General features: G+C 41.9%; 1 protein-coding gene across 1 annotated transcript in view; it reads right to left on the reverse strand.

Moving 5' to 3' along the window:
• Nucleotides 1–15,735, reverse strand: part of LOC115082337 (extended synaptotagmin-3-like) — a gene marked incomplete at both ends in the record, with an annotated part of 112,563 nt that extends 96,828 nt beyond the window's left edge. Inside the window, 3 exon segments of the mRNA XM_029586573.1 lie at nt 2,020–2,096; nt 3,327–3,461; nt 15,695–15,735. Of these exon segments, the coding sequence (XP_029442433.1) occupies nt 2,020–2,096; nt 3,327–3,461; nt 15,695–15,735 (253 nt within the window).
• Nucleotides 15,736–19,799: the final 4,064 nt, after the last annotated feature.

A 19,799-nucleotide genomic window follows, 5' to 3' on the forward strand; every position in this document is an offset into this window, starting at 1 on the left:
CGTCCGTGCCGCTCCAGGAGGCCTGGGAGCGGTAGGCAGGGAAGTGAAGAAAGAGGTGAGCAGCAGCGGTCGCAGCCGTCCTCGACCAATGGGTGTAACACTTTACCTCCTTAGCATGTCCTAATGTGATATTTGACCACTCAATACGGGGGTAATTGAAGTCACCCATTATTACCGTATTACTAATTGGGTTTTTTTTTTAGCTTCCTTAATTTCTGTTAACGTTTCATCATCTGTTCATTCTGGCCAGGTGAATGTTAGTTCACCCCAACTACTATTCTATTCCCCTTCTAACATGGAATTTCTATTCACAGGGATTGTACAGTGCACTTTGTTTCCTGCAGAATATTTATCCTGTTTAACTCTATACCCTCTTTACCTCTCCACCCATTTGATGTATCCTATCATGCAATATAATTTGTACCCTAGTATCACAATGTCCCATTGGTTAGCCTTTTTCCATGTCTCTGAGATGTCAATTATATCTACCTCTTCATTCAGTGCTATGCAATATAATTCTCCCATTTTTTTTAAGGCATTTGTATACAGACATTTCAAAGTATTTTTTTGTTTGTATTAATAACCTGCTTATCAGGTGACAAGGGTAATATGGAATCTTTCTACTCATCTGCTCCTTACTCAAACAACACCTGGACTACTTAAACATTTATTGCAACCTCTCTATTGGGATGCCAAAGCTGTTTTGTTAGTATCCTACAAAGATATATCATTCCAAACCATGCGCTGCTGAGCGACTGCTGCTCTCCCCCATCATCTAGCTCTCTCTCCTTTTTAAAGGTTAGTGCCAGCAGCCTGGTCCCATTGGAATATTTATAGTTAAGTTAAGAAAAAAAAATGCAGACATGTGCCTGGATTACGTGAGATGGAGAAACTAGAAAGTGAACAGAAATGAGACGATTAGTTTTCTTAAGGACTGCTTCTAACATTCTGCTCTCCCAATTTATGTTGCTTTCCTCCAAAAAAACTTGACTCAAAGTGGATTACAAAAGGCAATAAAAATACACAATATACAACCATTAATGAAGCAGAATACAATACAACAGAGTATGAATACAGGCATTATTACAAACATAACCTCACACTAATACCAGATACCCACCTCACACAACCCAATAAACTGATGCCCCAAAAATAAAAGCTAGGGGGTCTTTCCCACATATGCTGAATGGGAGAAGAGTCTTGGTGATCAGGCCCATAGCATTAAATCACTGGTTTTAAACCCACGCAGAGTGTAAGAAGAAAACAATTGAGTAGCAAATTCTACAGTGATTTTACAATTCATGGTTCTGGGAAGATTTGACTAGAAAGATAAAAAGTCACAAATCTGTTCTTTGCTTAGAGTTCCGTTGATAAATAAGCAAGTAATAAGTTGAAGTAAAATAAATAAATAAAGCCCTTTAAAAAAATAATTGTTATATATTGTCATATATTTTAAACAATTGTTAACCTTTTTGTTACCATACCTTCCCGGTACCTGACTCTGCTACTCTAGCCCTCTCTCCCAGATACAGCTCCCTTAAGTTATATGTAATTTCTAATTTCCTAAGTTAATGGTTACCCCGATTCAATGTAAACCCATGTGATATTCCCTTGAATGTCAATATAGAAAAGATTTAAATAAATAAAAAGAAAACACACACATTAGATTGTACGATGACTGCCGATACTAAAATGACATAAGTCATAGTGATAGTAGTCTCCCAGATGACTTAATGTGTTCTTAAATTGTATATAAAAGTTCTTGTGAATTTCAATAAATCTATGAACTCAGACAGCTCCATGCACCACAAACATCCCTGCAGCTCTTACGTTGATACTATACAGTGTACCACAAACAAAGCTGCCAAGGTTGGGACAGCTCTGCACCACATTAAAAGACTAGTGAGACCACAATCTTGCCCCAGGCAATGCATGTAGGGGATAGCAGCATGGCTCCCATTCACACTGCGGAGAGGGGCTGTGTAAACAGAAAAAGAAGCAATTTAATATAAAAATTACCATATTTGTAGGTCCAGCATCACTTCTCGCTTATCTACTTGTTTGGTGTAAACTTTCACGCCAGTGATTCGAGGAGACTGGAGGAATAAAACTGCGCGTCAGTATTACAGGGCGATTATCAGGTAGGATAGCAAAAAAAAAAAAAAAAAAAACTGAACCACACAGCCAATTTGTCAACAAAAGGGAATGCACTGAAAAATGTTTGCAGAAAGCTACCAACAATCACCAGGAAACCAATATGCAAACAGAGCTCACTGCAGTACTCACAACAGGCTTTTCATTTAGGGCATTACTCAGAAATGCTAGGTCTCTTATTCATCTGGGCAAAGCCCTGAAGTTTAAACGAGGAACAAACAGAGAAGCTAAACTGGGAGAAGGATAAACCCTCTTCCTCCAATTTTTTCTCTTTATGAAGGCAAATTTTGCCGAGCTGTTAATACTATTTCCATAACACTTTTTTTTTTTTTTTTTTTTTTTTTTTTTTTTTAAATAGTGGAAGGTCATTTTTAAAACATTCAGAAGTTTCAGAATCACTTTGGAAGATTTTATTGCGAAACCTGTAACGCGATTCACAGATTTTATAAATAAGATATATCACATTACAAAAGGAATGTGTTTCCAAATTTAATAAGGGAGCTGCGTTACAATTAGATACCTTCCAACATTTCCAGCTCCTGCGTTTTTACTGTATGTTGGTGTCACCAGCATAATCTGACTCCTACAAAAAAAAACCCCCACCCCAGCCTAGCTCTAAAGTCCATTATTAATATCAAAGTTCAGGAATCTCAGCCATTTAAATAACACACAGCAGCTCATATAAAATTCTAAAGTTACAGTACAGATATTTATTGCGCTTGCCTGTTTGTAGTAACACAAAGGTATGGGGCATCCTATGACAATGTGGCATAGCTGGCAAAGTGTGGGGTGCAGCCGAGTGCCTTACAGTCTCACCATATGCATGTTTTATTATGACGCACACCAAGCCTCAGAATTATGCCATTACACTCACAAAAAAAAAAAAAAAGCACAAAACAGTGAAAAAACACAGATTCACAATGAAGTCTGGTTTGGTGACCATTTGTGTGTGTTTCCCACACCCAAAATTCCTGTCCCAGATATTCCTCTGTCACTTCCTTTAGTTTGTTCTGAACAGAGGTCGCCATCCAACTATATTTTACACAAGAAAAAAAAAAAAAAGGGATGTAATCGAGACAGTAGTCTTCAAAATTAATTTGGATTTCAGAAATCACTTTGTTAAGAAGAAAATTATACAGATTAAACAAAACATCAGAAGTTAAAAAAATTACCTTCTCTCCAAAACTAAGTTTAGTAAAAGTAAATGCTTTTAGATGAATATTTGATCCTCTGATGGATGGCTCAATTTTCTCTTGGAACATTTTTTCCATGTACATCCCAAAGTAAGGCCAAGCCTGCCTCAGGACCTATGCAGTGAGACAAGAACAAGGTCACAGTCAGGAGCCTTTGTGTAAAACAAGAAAAATTCAGATTCTTGAGGACACACCTACCTGCCGACTGCTTTTGCTTCAAAGTGTATCATCTGCCTTAAAAAGAAAAGTTGGAGCACATGCAACTAAAAATGCTTAACCTCCCACTCCACCCCAAGGCAGTAAATATTTTAAGATATTTATCCACAGCTGAAAAGGCTCTTAATTGTATTTGTGCAAGTAAAAATCTCAAGTATGCACTTTCCACATTCCTTGTCCACAGTCATAGTATCATAGTAATATAGTAATAGCAGCAGCAAAGGACCAAATGGTCCATCCAGTCTGCCCAGCAAGCTTCTTATGGTAGTATCTGCTGTGCCGTGGGTTACCCCCATGTTTCTCTTAAGGGTAGCAACTGCCACTCTGTGCAGTTATTATGATAACCCATTAAAAAAAAAGTATCACTAGCAACATTTTTACTGGATGCTGAGCCTTCTTGAAAATTCAGACATCGCTGAATTGTTTTGCTTATGGACTTGGTTAGAAGCAGTCCTGTGCTTTTTTTCCCCTCATGTCTGCATATCAGTACTCCCAGACTGTGAAAGCCAGGGCATGTTGGTTGTCGTCTGAATCCAATTCCTCTTCCTCCACCACCGCCCCCCTCCCACTCACAGCCAATGTCTCAATGACTATTAAACTAAATTGGCAGCACTGCCATATGTCTGTAACTGGCTTCCATGCACATCATTTCTCACCTATGTCCTACTTTTTGTAAACGCAAACATACATTCATATAGAGTTTACTCCGCCCACTTACCCATCCCCATTTACCATAAGGTTTTTCCCTTAATTTTATACCTCCTGGCATCTCCGTGGTCTAGCTATTGCAATGTCTTCTGCGGTACCCAAACCAGGCCAAGAGGAGACACGCTATTGTGTGATGCCAAGATTCCCGCTTCCCCCCCCCCCCACACACACACACAAAAAAAAAGGGAGGGGCTAGCATTAGCCAAAAAAAGACCAAAAAATCCCTTCAGAAAAAAAAATGATTAATTTACATCTCTATACTAGCCCAACAGCAGCTTACAAAACCAAGGTATTCTAGAGCGATTCTCCCTTAATAGCTCATAGGCACACATTTTAAAAATATATAATTTCTACACATTAAGCTCAGAAGATCATCAGTTCTTCAATCACAAATTATCAGTGAGAAAAAGATCATTTCATGGCTCCAGTATCAGAACCCTAACATCTATCTGAAAAAGTACAGACCAGTTTTACTTCAAAAGATAACTTCTGATGAAACAAAATAAAAAGATAATTTTTAAGCTCTAACCCCTAGCACAGCAGGAGTGTATATTAAGTTTAAATAGTCACAGAAACCTGGAATGCAAAAATACTCTAGTGCCATTTGCTTTAAAAGTTAAGTCAGGTTTCTTCTACCCATGCAGAATTTCTGGTGACAGACTGCAAGCTCCATAAAAGTTGCTAATGACCAGGGCATATAGTTCAAAGTAAAATCTTTTCAATTGACCATGACTGGGAGAGTCTGAGAGACGATACGTTACAGAATTGCAGCACAGTCGGGTCAAGCTTAATTTGCCATGACAGTCGAGGAACATTTACTCTGATGATGATTTGAACCAGCAAACAGGGAAATAATGCTATGCACTGGGAATGCTGTACAGAAATATATTTTAACATCAAGGCACCTAGGCACTTTGCTCATTTGTACAGACTTCATGCTTTTCTTTACAGAATAGATCCTCCTCTTTGGAGAACAGCTCTCTCTTCACAGGAGGCAATATTTTAACTCTTTGAATCCATTGTCCCTGAATTCAGGGACGGCCTGATATATCAATAATCACCCGTTATCCCAGTAAACCGGTATAATCACATACTGATTTATTCCGTTCCCACGTAATACCAGTATAGGAGTCCTATGGGTAGCAAACAATACTATTAAAAATAGCACAATGACAAAAATTATTGGTTTTCCCGAGGAGCTTAGGGTTGACGGGTTTATCATCATAGGAACCTAGGGTTCAAAGGGTTAACTAGGTATAGAAAATTAAATCACAAGAAAGCCAGAGTACTAGGGTATAAGTTTAAGTTTGATGATATAATTATGTTTTATTAGTGCAAGTTTGAAAATGATTTTTTTTTTTTTTTGAAGGGGAGGAGATGGTGTCATAATAAAAAGGACATGAGGAGGCTGGGGTCAGATGAAGTACAACTGGATTGGAAGAGCGGGGGACCATCAGAAACTTCTAGGACATCTTCAACAATGCTGGATTCTATGGTTAAATATCCAAATGGTCTTGGATATAGACTGGAATGCATTTCTCTGTCATGGTTTGATTTTATGAATGAATATAAGATGAACCAAAGTGAAAGCAAGTTTGCTTACCATAAACAGTGCTTTCTGTACATAGCCATTACACGTGGGGAGACATTATCCGATGGCACAGAACAAGCTCGTCTCTCCAAGCTAGCAGAGCTTTGAGCTCTGAGCATGTGCAGGAGTTCCCGCGCAGATATTTCGTCATGGGCCTCCTCAGTCTATACAACAGCTAATCTAGCTATGTAGTTGACTCTCCAGGGAGAAGGGAGTGAATTCTATGGCTAATTCGTCCTGCTGACTACAAAAACTTTACAGTAAGCAAACTTGCTTTTATCAATCATAAGCAGGCTGAATTAACCATTACACAGGGGGGGGGGAGACCCAAAATTGAGGACTGAATGGGAGCATTTACTGAATAAGCAACATGGACTCCACCATTGAAAACAGACTAATGTGAGTGCAGGTTATGCAAAACTGCTTGTCCAAATTTACTGTCAGCTCTTAAGAAACTGTCCAGATAGTAGCGAGACGTAAAGGTGTGACTAGAGTACCATGTGGCAGCTTTGCAGATGTTTTTGAAGAAGACTTCGCACAAAGCGGCAATGGAAGTGGCTATAGCTCTAATCTGATGAGCTTTGGCCACATCTGTGATATCAATTGTGCTGAAGTGTAGCAGTGTTGAATATATTTGGCTAATTGGATAATGTATGTTTGGAGACCACTACTCCCCATCTGTTTGTGAAGTTCGAGTCAGAGTAGAGAGGCTTACCAATGTGGTTGAGTTCTTCTCTTGTAATAGGCCAGTGCCTTTTTGCAATCCAAGGTGTGAAGGTTCTTTCCACAGTCATGTACATGCGGTCACAGGAAGGTGGGCAATATAATGGATTGATTGCAGTGAAAGGCAGAGACCACCCTTGGGAGAAACTTAGGGTGAGTACCAAGTATTACTTTATGTGGATGACCTGCATATATGGTGGAAGCTAGTCGACTTCTTGCCAAAGTTATAGCAACCAAGTATTTAAGGGACGCTGTATCCGAAGATTCAAAGGATGGCTTCTGTGCAAGGAAAACATTCAAATCCCAAGGCACTGGGATGTTCCATACAGGATGTTTCACGTGCCATAAACCTTTCATAAATATTACAACCAGTGGATGGGTCGATAGTTTTGTCTATTGTAACATAAGCTGTTATGGTGCTGAGCTATACTCTGACAGAAGATATAGCAAGTCAAGTCAGAAAGGCGAAGCAAGACAAACAACGTTTTGGGTTTACAAGTGATCGAGATGATTTTTACTAACAGCACTTCAAATATCTATTCCATTTAAGAGAATAATCCTTATCTAGTTGAAGTCTTTCTAGCCAAAATAATATCATCTTCAATACTTCTGAGTAATGATCGATCCACAGTCACAGAGCATTCAACATCCAGGCCATCAGGTTGAGGGATAAGAACATAAGAACATGCCATACTGGGTCAGACCAAGGGTCCATCAAGCCCAGCATCCTGTTTCCAACAGTGGCCAATCCAGGCCATAAGAACCTGGCAAGTACCCAAAAACTAAGTCTATTCCATGTTACTGTTGCTAGTAATAGCAGTGGCTATTTTCTAAGTCAACTTAATTAATAGCAGGTAATGGACTTCTCCTCCAAGAACTTATCCAATCCTTTTTTAAACACAGCTATACCAACTGCACTAACCACATCCTCTGGCAACAAATTCCAGAGTTCAATTGTGCGTTGAGTGAAAAAGAACCTTCTCCGATCAGTTTTAAATGTGCCACATGCTAACTTCATGGAGTGCCCCCTAGTCTTTCTATTATCCGAAAGAGTAAAAAACAGATTCACATCTACCCGTTCTAGACCTCTCATGATTCCAAACACCTCTATCATATCCCCCCTCAGCCGTCTCCTCTCCAAGCTGAAAAGTCACAACCTCTTTAGTCTTTCCTCATAGGGGTGCTGTTCCATTCCCCCTATCACCTTGGTCGCCCTTCTCTGTACCTTCTCCATCGCAACAGGTTTGGATTATGAAGCTTCCCTCTATCTTGAGTTAGTAAGGTAGAATCTGATTAGAGATGTACTGGAGAACTGCTAGAAAGTCATACAAGATACACAAACCAGGAACAAGCAGCCACAATCACATTGCCGACAAAGTCGTGCCACTAAGACTGCAAGATATTTTGTGAACATCCTTGGGGCTTCCGAGAAGCCAAAGGGGAGAACCTTTTAGCGGTAGTGTGCGCTCTTCTCCACAAACCTGAGGCAAGGTGAATGGAGGGTGTATGCATAAGTGTCTTTCAGATCCAGCTCACACATTCAATCCCTTGGCTGAATGAAAGGGAGAATCTGTAGGGAGTTCATCTTGCACCTCTCTCCCTAGTCCTCAGTCTCTACAAGTCCAGAAGGCCTCAATCGTCATGACTTCTTGGGGATTAGGAAATACTGGGACTAGAATCCCTGGCTACACTCCTGAGAAGGGACAGGCTCGACTACCTTTGGCTAAAGGAGCAACTCCACCTCCAGCTGCTGTTGGGCATATTGAGATAGCTTGGCACTAAAGACTGAAATTCACTGGGTCAGAGAAGAGCAAGAAAAGGTGAGCGGTAGCCATACTCCACAATTCTGAGGACCCATTGGCCATTGATGACCTGGCATCATTCCATGAAGGACTGAGCCCTTCCCCTCACTGGATGAGGTGGGTCTCAGAGTTATCAAAAGTTGATCCCAAGCTTAAGCTTTGTCTGCTGCTGAGTCTTTGGGTGACACTTTTCCCTTTGTCAATTTTGAGCAGGCAGTTATTGCTGCTAAAAGAGTAAGACCAGCTTGGATGATGATGAAAACAGCAGAAGAGATGTCTTTGTAAGAATGGATACTTGCAGGAAAATGCTGGTGGCCAGGCAGGAGCCAGCTGGTCCCCCACCGCAGTTGATAATGACTGTAAGATAGGTTGATGCTCCTTAATCAGAGCAGTCTCTTGAAGTCTGCTGCCAAATAAATTGCCCTCTGTACAGGGTACATCCACATCTTCTGAGGCCACACATTTGCAACCACGCAAGTCTTCAGCTCCTATGGAAATGGATGATGTCCTTGCTGCAGTGCCCTTCACATTCCTCCACTGTCTGGCAGAAGTCCACCATCTCTGGGTTTGATAATTCTGTCAAAGGCTTTAACTTTTGCACACATTTGTGCAAATACTGATCATGCAGAGCGCTAGTGAGCCACAATCCAGGCATTCAGCATTAATTCCTGGAAGATGCCCCTCACCCCCCAAAAACATGTCCAATGCTTTTGGAATACTTTGCAGGAAGTGTATTGGAGTGATCACAAGTGCATTTAGTACGTTTCAATGCTGACTTCACCACCATAAAACGGTGCAATCGGAACAGTGGGGTAGGCCTAGACAAGCTTTCAGGCCACCGGAAGGCACAATGTCTGTCTGCCACATCCTTATCTACAAACACTTGAGGAGTCTATGAACCAAGATAGCTGCAAAGTCTGCTGGAAGTTGAAAAAAACTGAAGAAACCCAAAAACATTTATCCTCAGGTCCTTTTCCTTCCTGACACTGATTAACAGCATCTCTGCCAGCTTATCAAAAAATGTAATAGTAGCTGAGATCCTCCACAGGAGAGGTATGCCGAGGCAAGTCCAGTTGGGTATATGAAGGGATCACCGTGGAATCTTCCTCCCCCGTCAACCACGGAGGGAAGGGGGGAAAACAATGACGATACTAAGCCATGACCCCCAACAATGAGAAAAACCGAGGAAGAGTTCTCTGCTAGATCGAGGTGGAAATATCAGATAGGAACTCAGAATGAATTGATCCATCAACTTTTTCTTCCAGCTCACAGAGAAAACTTATTCCCAATGCTGGAGGCTCTTGAGCAGAGTACACAACAGTGTGGGACTTAAGTAGCCCCACTATATGGAAAGGAGAGGTTCTAATCTCCCTCTCTGGTCTTCAGGGCTTAAGGTAGCAATTAAATTCTTCACTAGTTTTGATAGCTGGGCTTCCACTAGCTGAGGGACCCTCTGCAGAGTTGGAAGAGAGTCATCCTCTTCAGAAACCTAGATAAACTCATCCTTATTAAGGGCTTCCAGTAAAGCAAAGGAGGAGTGCTCAGCATCATGGCAGTTGCATCTGCTGTAGCAGTGGCTCGCTCCAAGTGCTCCACAAGAGTTATATCAACAACTCCTGAATGGAACCTTGGTTCATGGATGGTGCCAGCCAACACCTCCTTCTGCACCATATTAACAGCAATGAGACTCTCATGCTTATGCTATGAAGCACTAAGCTCTTACAAAAACAGTGCCTTAGATTGTCATGACAAGTGAGCTGACTGCATACTAGAATGCAAGCTCCATTCAAATGATACGAATGATACCTTTGTTATTTCAGTTCTGGGTAAAATAAATGACTCTGCACCAAGGGGATCTTCCACACCATTTATTTAAAAATTTATAACTTGCCTATCGACAATTTTAGGTGGTGTACAGATAACACATAATAAGATAAAAGCATAAAAAATAAACAAACAGATAAAAGAATGATGGGTTCTGTATCGATGAGGCTAAATCCCACCTCAGTATTAAAGAGGGGACCACTTTGACAGAACCCTGCACCAATTTTTTCCTCATTTCTGAAGGGGTGGGCCTGAAGAGGTCCCTTACATTGTTTAGGCACTCATCTTAAGCACTTCACCCAGCACCACAGATCTGGGACCCTCACCATGATGGGGCAGGGGGACCTTTCCATGCTTGCAGAACCAAGAGAGGGAAGATTCCTTTCTTGATTTTTTTTTTTTTAAGGAGATGCCTAATTTTTTTCATTGTGTCAGAATGTTTCTTGTCTAGCAAAGAGCTCTTGAAGCATCCTTCCTCTTATTCCTACCAACAGCCCCTATTGTGGGAGCGGCACACCTACACTTAAGTATCTGGCAATGGGACAGATTTCAACTGGGAGCAAGGCCCCTGAAACAGTCCAAACAGAGATGTGCATTTGTTTGAAATGAATGGGTAAAATGCATTGAACGAATCCATTTTTGTTTCATCCGTGGACCTCTGAAACGAACGGAGGGGTTCACAGGAATTTACCATATTTTTCGCTCTATAAGATGCACTTTTTTCCCCCCAAAAGTGGGGGGAAAATGTCTGTGCGTCTTATGGAGCGAATATAAAAAAAAAAATAAAAAATTAAAAATCTAACAAATCCCCCACCCCCCTCCGAACCCCCCCCCATAGATCTTCCAAATTAATTTACTACAGCCCCCCCCCCTCCTGAAAACCCCCAAGACCTGCCATAAGTCCCAGTGGTCCAGCAGGGGTCCAGGAGCGGTCCAGGAGCAATCTCCTGGACTTGGGCCGTCGGCTGCCAGCAATCAAAATGGCGCCGACGGCCCTTTGCCCTTACTATGTCACTGGGGTCGACCAATGCCAGCGATAGCCCCTGTGACATAGTAAGGGCAAAGGGCTGTCGGCGCCATTGGTCAACCCCAGTGACATAGTAAGGGCAAAGGGCCGTCGGCGCCATTTTGATTGCTGGCAGCCGACGGCTCAAATCCAGGAGATTGCTCCTGAACCGCCAGGGACTTTTGCAGGTCTTGGAGGGGTCAGGAGGGTGGGGGGGGGGGTTATATTTAATTAATTTGGCAGGTCTTGGGGGGGTCAGGAGGGTGGGGGGTTGTTAATTAATTTAAAGTGTTGGGATGGGGTTTTTTTTGGGGGGGGGGGGGAGGTTTCCCACAGAATAAGAAAGACAAAAGTTTTCTGATCTGGGGAATGGACCGAAATGGCCCTCCCCAGACCCGAAAACAAAATAGGGAGAAAAAAAAATGTTATGCACTCCCCTAATTTGCTCCATAAGTCGCACAGACACCCGGGGACAGAGCCAGTGTAGCACACATTTTTTTTTTTAAATTTCCCCCCTCTGAATCCTAGGTGCGTCTTATGGTCAGGTGCGTCTTATGGAGCGAAAAATACGGTACATAAAACTGTGTCTCATTTGTTTCCCATTCAAGTGTATGGCCATGCTGAGCAAATAAACAGCTGTAGGTTCTAACAGGTAACTAAGGCAACCAGTTTTTGTCAGTGTGACATCACAGCCGCTGGGAGCAGAGGCAGGATTGGTTGGCAAGGAGACCAGCTGGAGAAAAAATCACAATGAAGCATCCTAGCCTATAGCTAGATCAAGTGATGCCAACGTCCTCCCACTGAAAGGTCTGAGCGCATGCAAGAAACTTTCTATTTGCTCTCTGGTAAAGTATCTCTTGTAAGAAGCTCAGAGTTTAAAAAAAAAAAAAGAGACAGCTTTGGCACTGGTAAAAAGCTTTTTCTGAGCTTGTTTGCTGCAGGTCTGAGCTCTCTCTCTCACTGAGAGAAACAGAAAGACAGCGGCACTGCTTTCTGTATTTACTGGGAGAAAGGCCGGAGTGGCGTGAAGATATAGAATTAGTCACTGGCACTGCTTCAACCTCTATCTGTAATGCAGCAGTATACCGAAGTGATCTGCAGGTAGACTGAAGAGAAGAACAGCCTTACCACACTGCCCGCCTTCTTGGTTTTGTTTCTAAACAGTTTTTGTGTGTGCACAAAAGGAGTCAATCACGTGTGTGTGTGTGTGTGTGTGAGTGTGAGAGTGTGAGAGTGTGTGTGAGAGAGAGAGAGAGAGAAATATGGCCATTTTTGCACAAACTAGGGTGGCAATGTGAGTGATAGTACAATATCAAATTCTTTTGTGATATCAAAAACCCCTTTAGTCACTTCAAATTCCATCATGCAACTGCAAAGAAAGGGCAGAAAAGGGAATGGCAAGGGCAGAGGATTTTCTGCAGAGTCAGCTCAGCCTAGTAGTAGCCCTGACCCTAAATTTAAAACTTTTTTTTTAGCCATAGAACACCAGCAGTGGAAGCCAGAAGAAAATGTAATTTGGAGAGCATGTGCCACAACCTTCTTGTTTTCCAGCAAGGAAAAAAAGGGCAGGAGATCCGTCCAAGGCTGGCATTAGCAGGGAAGGGGCCTGGACAGGGGCAGCCAAAACCAGCAGCACGCCCCTCTATGGTCACTGATTCCAAGGCAATGGAGCAGGTATTTTCAATATCTGATTCTGGGAAAAGTCTCATCTGGGATTCCCTGAATCAGAAACTGAACGAGCTAGTAGCTGAAGAAACTTGGGAGGTTTAGTCAATAGCATCAGCATCCAGCGAGGTGATGGGGAGTCATAATACCGATGGTGTCGAGAGCAACTCCCAAGAAATGCAGGCAAGCAAGCATGGGCGATATCCCTGGCCTCATTCCTCACATTGCACCCTCAGCTCAAAGATGCAGGGAAAAGATCACACAAGACACTCTTGGTCTAGAATCACTTTAAAGGAGGGAGGATCGGTGTTTTGCTGCAGTAAGGCCATCAAGGGAAGAAACTGGGGCATCTGAAAAAATGCTGGAATGCAGCATCACAAAGCAGAAGCAGCACCTGCTAGGGTTAGCAACAAGGGAGGGGGGCAATATTACCCTAGGGACCCCCTCTGCCACTCAAAGCAAAAGTCAGAGGAAAGGGCCTGAAAAGGAGAAGACTTTTCCCCAAGCTGATCCCATGGCCCCTTCAATTCAGTCAGGTGGCAGGCCAGCAGCCCCCTGGGCATGTGCCTGCAGCGGCACCCCCCCCCCCCCCATAGAGAAAATGGAGTGGTGTTCTGTACAGGGCCGATGCAAGGGGATTTGGCGCCCTAGGCGAGCCTTCTACCTTGCACGTTCCCACCAACAAAATGCAAGCCTAGACCTTTCGACTTATTACCACCTGTGTTATGCACCTATAGTCCCTGTCACTTGCCGCCGCCTCACGCTACTTAAAATATTGATATACGACTTGTAATTAGTTTTGCGCTGTTATATTTCTCCCGCTCTATTTCTTTGTATTAGTTATATGACAACTTACTTCTGCCTCTATTCCTTTCCTTTATGCATTTTACATTCGCATCTCCCAGTTTGCTGCTCCCTGTTTTTTGTAACTGATTTCTCTATGTTGTTCCCTCTTGTTCGATGTAAACCGGCTTGATGTCCTGACAAATGTCGGTAAAGAAAAGCCTTAAATAAATAAATAATATATATATATACTTGGGGCCCGTTGTAATAAGGTGTGCTAGGCCGTATACATATACTAACACATGCTTGATGTGCACACTTTTCTGATTAGACTTTTACTCCCAATTTAACAAGGAACTTTGCGCACAACTACACACTAGCATGTGAACACAAATTAGCATGGCTAAATCATCCCCCTAACTCAGAGAGGTGCATATGCTTAACTCATGTTTGTTTAATGCTCAAAATTTAACTCCCTGGTCAAAGATAGCATCAAGTCCCTGTGGCCAGTCTGAGGCTGAACCTGGAGCTCATGGTGCAGGGGTCCTGTACTTGGGATTAATGTGCAAAAAATCCGATGTATGCGCAGAACATGTTTCCTGTGCAGAGAGCATGGTTTATGTGTACTAAGCCTTTGCTCGTACAGTATCAGGTTAGTGCGCTTTTTTTTTTTTTTTTAACTCACAATGCAGTTGCACACCATTAATTTACTGCATCAAGAATTAAGTCTTTCAGTGTGCAAAGAAAGAAAAATGTGTGCTGAAGTTCAGCTCACAGTTTATTTATATCTTTCTCCTGGGGGAATTCTGTGCAAAAAAATTTAAAGTTCTGCAAACAAAAACTTTATATTGGTCAAAATAATTTATATGACAAGTTTTTAAGTAATTTCATTTTAAATGAATACAGAAAAAATTATTAAAGATACAGAATTTTAAATATTTTGAGCAGAATTTCCCTAGAAATTCACTAAGTGTCCCTTCCACTCACTCTCCCTATTCCCCTGGCCACTTTGCCTTCTCAGGCCCCAACTCTTCCACCTGCCAGTATCTCTCCCCTCTACCTCTAGGCCCAACCCCTTCTACTCTATGGCCACTCCCAGAGTTTGACCCCGTTCTCAGTACTGCCCCTTACACACTCCCTCTCTCTAGTGCACATACACACATCCTCATACAGGCTCCCTCACTCGCACACCCACCCCTCATACAGGGGCCCTCTCTCTTGCATACACACCCCACACAAGCTCCTTTTCTCTCTCACGCATACACCCTCATACGGGCTACCTATGTCTCTCTCTCACACACCCCTTCACACAGGCTAGCACCCTCACTTACACATGATCCCTTTTTTCATACACACCAGCTCCCAATCTTTCTCACACACACACACACACCACACACACATACGCCCTCCTTCACAATCTCCTCATATAGGCTCCCCCTCTCTCTGGCATCCACACTCAAGTATCTCCCTGCTCTCTTTCTCCCCCCTCACATGCTCCTGCTTATCCCCTTGCTCTTCTCTCTCTCTCACCTCCTTCCCCCTCACACACATTCACTCTCACCAGGGCCTTCCTCTTCGGTGTGAGCAGAGCGCAGCACGCAGGGACCTTCCTCTTCACCACGAACGGCTTGTGCCCGTTCGCGGCATGCTGGGGTCTCCTCTGTAGCTCAGAATCCCCCCCCCGGACTAACATCTTATTACATAAGCTCCTTGGTCATTAGTCAACATTCAGTTGGCTATAATATGTTAGTTGCTTTAAAAGCCATGGGGGAAGGCTTCTAGGAGTAGTAGTGTGCAATATTTACATTACAAATTAGGAGCCATTATCGGTTTTTTTTTCTGGCTCTGCTTAATCAGAGAAGAATCAGTGAATGAAGACAACTGAGCTACTCTAGAACTTTACTCAACTTGTCTAACCTGAAGGGTTCAGTTAAAAAAAAAATAAACAGATAAAATCCCACATCCTCTCTGCCCTTTGCTTGAATAGATGACGGGTTGTTACTTCCACCCACTGAGGTCCCAGGCTTACCTTGTTCAGCCACTCCACGCGTTCAACATCCGGAAAATTACCTGGAAACAAAACCAAATTTTAAAAAATGGTCATTGTGCAATCTGTTATCAAATACTGAAATTTACATCGGACATTGCTATTTTACAAATAAGGGAATTAACTAATGACAGGTCTAATATACACAAATCTCATATGATATTTGAGACACAAATACAAACATGATATACACAAAAAGCATTGAAGGGATATGCGTTTGTATTTAACAAAATGAAAAACACGATGAAACATTTGCATTTTTTTTTAAACCTTCTGAAAAATTTGGTTTTCCCCCTTTGACTCATTTTGGAAAAATTAACCCCCAAGGGCCTTCCCCATAAACCCCTCCAAGGTCTGCAAAGTAGAAAGGATCAGGAGAGATCCCCAGCCACTCCGCTTTGAAAAAGGCATCATCCAGCTGTAAATGGTAGGGGTTGCAATTTTACTTCTTTGGAAAGGGAGTTGGAGGAAAGTTCTTTTGGTTTGTTTTGTTTACTAGAACAAAAACTAAAAAGAGTAAACATTAATAAAACTGAAACATGAAAAAACCCCAACAGCTAAAAAAAAAAAAAAATCTCTTATTTGGCTACTTCTACGCATGGTTAAGTTGCAGGTTTTCCCAAAAGGTCGATATTCAGATGCCAGATAGCTGGATAAGTAGGACTTATCGGGCTACTAGCGGCCGCTGAATATCTGTATTTGTATTCAGCAGCTGCTAGCTTATTCGGCTATCTGGTTAGCCAGATAAGTTGTGTGTGGGCAAAGGGCAGATCGGGGTGGTGCTGTTTAGCCAGAAAAGTTATCTAAGTATCACTAAGTAGCAATATTCAGTCTTAGACAATTTATCTGGCTAAGTTAGATCTGCTTAATAGACTTATCCATCTAACTAAGCAGCGATTTCTACGGGGATATTCAGCAGCATAGTTGTGCTTCTGATTGAATATCCCACCTAAAATTAGCCAGATATGTCTATCCAGCTAACTTAAGATACCCAGCTAGATTCTGAATATTGATTCCCCAGTGTTTAGATACAGAAAGGTCAGTTTGCTATAATAAGATTTTAGGCACTCACAGCACTTCAGAGCTTTGGGGGGGGGGGGGGGGGGGGGCGGGGCGGTGTTTATACGAATGTAAAAACAACTGGACAGCACAGAGTGAAACGGCTTGGGATCTCCTTGGGGTGCGCCTTCCTGAGTATCTCCATTGCACTTTTAGCAAGTCTGGAGCAAATGCTGCTGGGGTTTCAATGCAAAGATCTCAAAAAGAATTTAATCCTGAATTTACATTTAATAGCTCAGGCGCTCTCGAGTCTTTAGAAGAGGGAGGTGTCAACTTATCTGGCTAAAAACAATGTTTATGAGGGCTAATATTAGCTTCCCAAAATACAGTTCAGCAAGATTAACCAACATAGCTCATGATTTTCAAGGTCTGCATGTAAATGCTTGGAGCCTGATGGGGAATCAACCAGCTAGCAGATCTGTGCCAATGGCAGTAGGTACTGCTGACAGCTCAGAGCTCCCATCAGGCTTTGAGTATTGCTAAATAATCCACAAGATTCGTCACTTTGGTGGGGCAGCCTGATCACAGTAGTGTCTTGGTAGCACCAAAGTGTTTCCACTTTACAATAATTAAATATCCCTTGGGGCACTGTCAAACACACTGGTATATTCTTATGGCATCCTCCAGTCTGTACATTTGAATAACATTATTCCAGAGTTCTTTTGACATCTTATTTGGCACATTTTTTGACCTCTGACTCAGGTTCTTCATACAACAGAAAAAGCCTGATTCTTCATCCAGGAGTATTCAAATCAGCTCAACTTACCATTTTGATATAAGGGTTTAACGCCCGCGTTACGGCCCTAACATGCACGTTAATTACAGCAATGCATGTTAATATGCAAGTTATGCATTAGTTATTCATTGTGGGAGGAGTTAGGATGGAGTTTATGGTAACCTTTGGTAGTTAACGTGTGCAATAACACATTGTCGCGTGCAGTTCAGGGATATGAGAGAAAGAGTCTCAAAATAAAGTGGGATCACTTTGCTATTTACAGCACTATAATAGGGTGGACTTAAAATTCAGTGTGAGGGGGTCGGGAAGTTCTACCTAGCCTGATTGAAATTCAGTCAGGCTAGGTAGAGAGTACAGTGTACAAATCTACTTTTCTTTCAACTCTCAGTGCTCCGAATGATACCCAATCACCACAGGTGTCTACTGTGCTATTTGTACCTGTGACGGTGTATCTTAAACTGCCCCCAAGCCTTCCCCACTCCAACCCCTCACACCTAATTTTAAGCCCACCCTATTATAGTGCTATAAATTGCAAAGTGACCCCACTTTACTATACTGTCTCTCTCTCAAATGATAGATCTAGGCCTTGGTTTGCTATGACAGAAGCTTTTGACGACTTATGCAATCAAGTCTTTGGCTTTTTTTTTTTCATTCTTAATTACTTTCAGAACATTGCTTTAACTGTTCTTTCACTATGAATGTGTAGAGTATGTTGTGGAGATCAGTGAAACCAATTACTTTAATGCACTTTGATTTGCTTTTTTTTTTTTTTTTTTTTTTTTAACAGCATATACAAGTTGTGAAGACTTTTGCAAGGCACTGTAGCTGGGTGCAAATAAAACGTCATTCAGTAAATATCATTCATAGCTTTCCAATATACTATAATAATCAAAAAAATCTGAGCACATTAAGCTATTTAATTGCTTAAATATATAATTAGATGGCATTGTATGAACATTTCCCTAACAGTTATGAGTGAGAAGCAAATGAGGACAGACTAAATAAAATCAAGCAGTAAGTCTGGATTTATATCATGGATCTTTATATTTTTAAAGATGCAGAGAAAATCAGGCACTAATGTTTTATTAGCTAGTAGAAACTGGAAATGTTTTATTTCACTGTATGAATCTTAAGATGCGGCTGCATTATATGTTAATGTTCCGACATCAGGCTTAGTCTTTTAGTCATTTTTTTTTATCCCTGGCTATTTTACAGGATAAGCTTCAAATAAATAGTTGTGATTGGGTAGGAGGACAAGATAGACAAAATTGCAGGGAACAGCAGATTGGTAAGGCCTACTTAACACAATTTTGTGAACATTGCAGATCTTGCAGTTTTAGGCCACTGTAACTTAAGTGGGGCCTTAATAAACCCCTAAATATTCAAATAATGCTGGAAACTTGTAGTTTTTATTCAAAACATTTTATACACATTCTTTTGGAAGCAAAGGGTGGGAGATTTGTCCTTTTAACAGAAGGTTATACATGGAATTTAATCAATTTTTCAATTTGTACATCATGTTTTTCTAATATTTCTTTACATGTGTAAGTGGGCTTTTTAAAATTGTTAAAATATATGCACTTAACATGGGTAAAATGACTTTTGAAAATTGCTATGACATTATGCTTCTTTCAAAATTCACCAGTTGGTGAATTTCACGGACAGGGAATGTAAGAGCATTCCCTGCCTTTGAGACTTGCCAGGTTTTCTCACTCTCGGGCCGATACAGTAAAGTGCGCTCTGGTGGAGCACACTTTACTGTACTGGACGCGCATTTGACGCGCTAGCTTTACCCCTTATACAGTAAGGGGTAATAGCGCGTCAAAAATGCGCGGCCAAACCCCCCCGAAACTAATAGTGCCCGCAAGACGCAAATGCATGTTGATGAGCCTATTAGACATTCCCGTGCGATACAGAAAGCAAAATGTGCAGCGAAGCCGCACATTTTACTTTCACAAATTAACGCCTGCCAAAAGGCAGGTGCTAATTTCGGCCGGCACCAGGGAAGTGTATAGAAAAGCAGAGAAAACTGCTTTTCTGTACACCCTCCAACTTAATATCATAGCGATATTAAGTCTGAGGCCCCAAAAATAAGAAAAAAATTTTAAATTAAAAAAGAAATAAAATTTTAAATGTGCCCGTGGCCCGCGGGTCGGAAGATGGACCCTCAATTATGCCGGCATCCGTTTTCTGAACCCGTGGCTGTCAGCAGGCTCAAGAACAGACGCCGGAAAAATTGAGCATCGGCTGTCAAACCCGCTGACAGCCGCCGCTGCTGTCAAAAAGGAGGCG

Source organism: Rhinatrema bivittatum, unplaced genomic scaffold (genome assembly GCF_901001135.1).
Source record: "Rhinatrema bivittatum unplaced genomic scaffold, aRhiBiv1.1, whole genome shotgun sequence".
NCBI lineage: Eukaryota > Metazoa > Chordata > Amphibia > Gymnophiona > Rhinatrematidae > Rhinatrema > Rhinatrema bivittatum.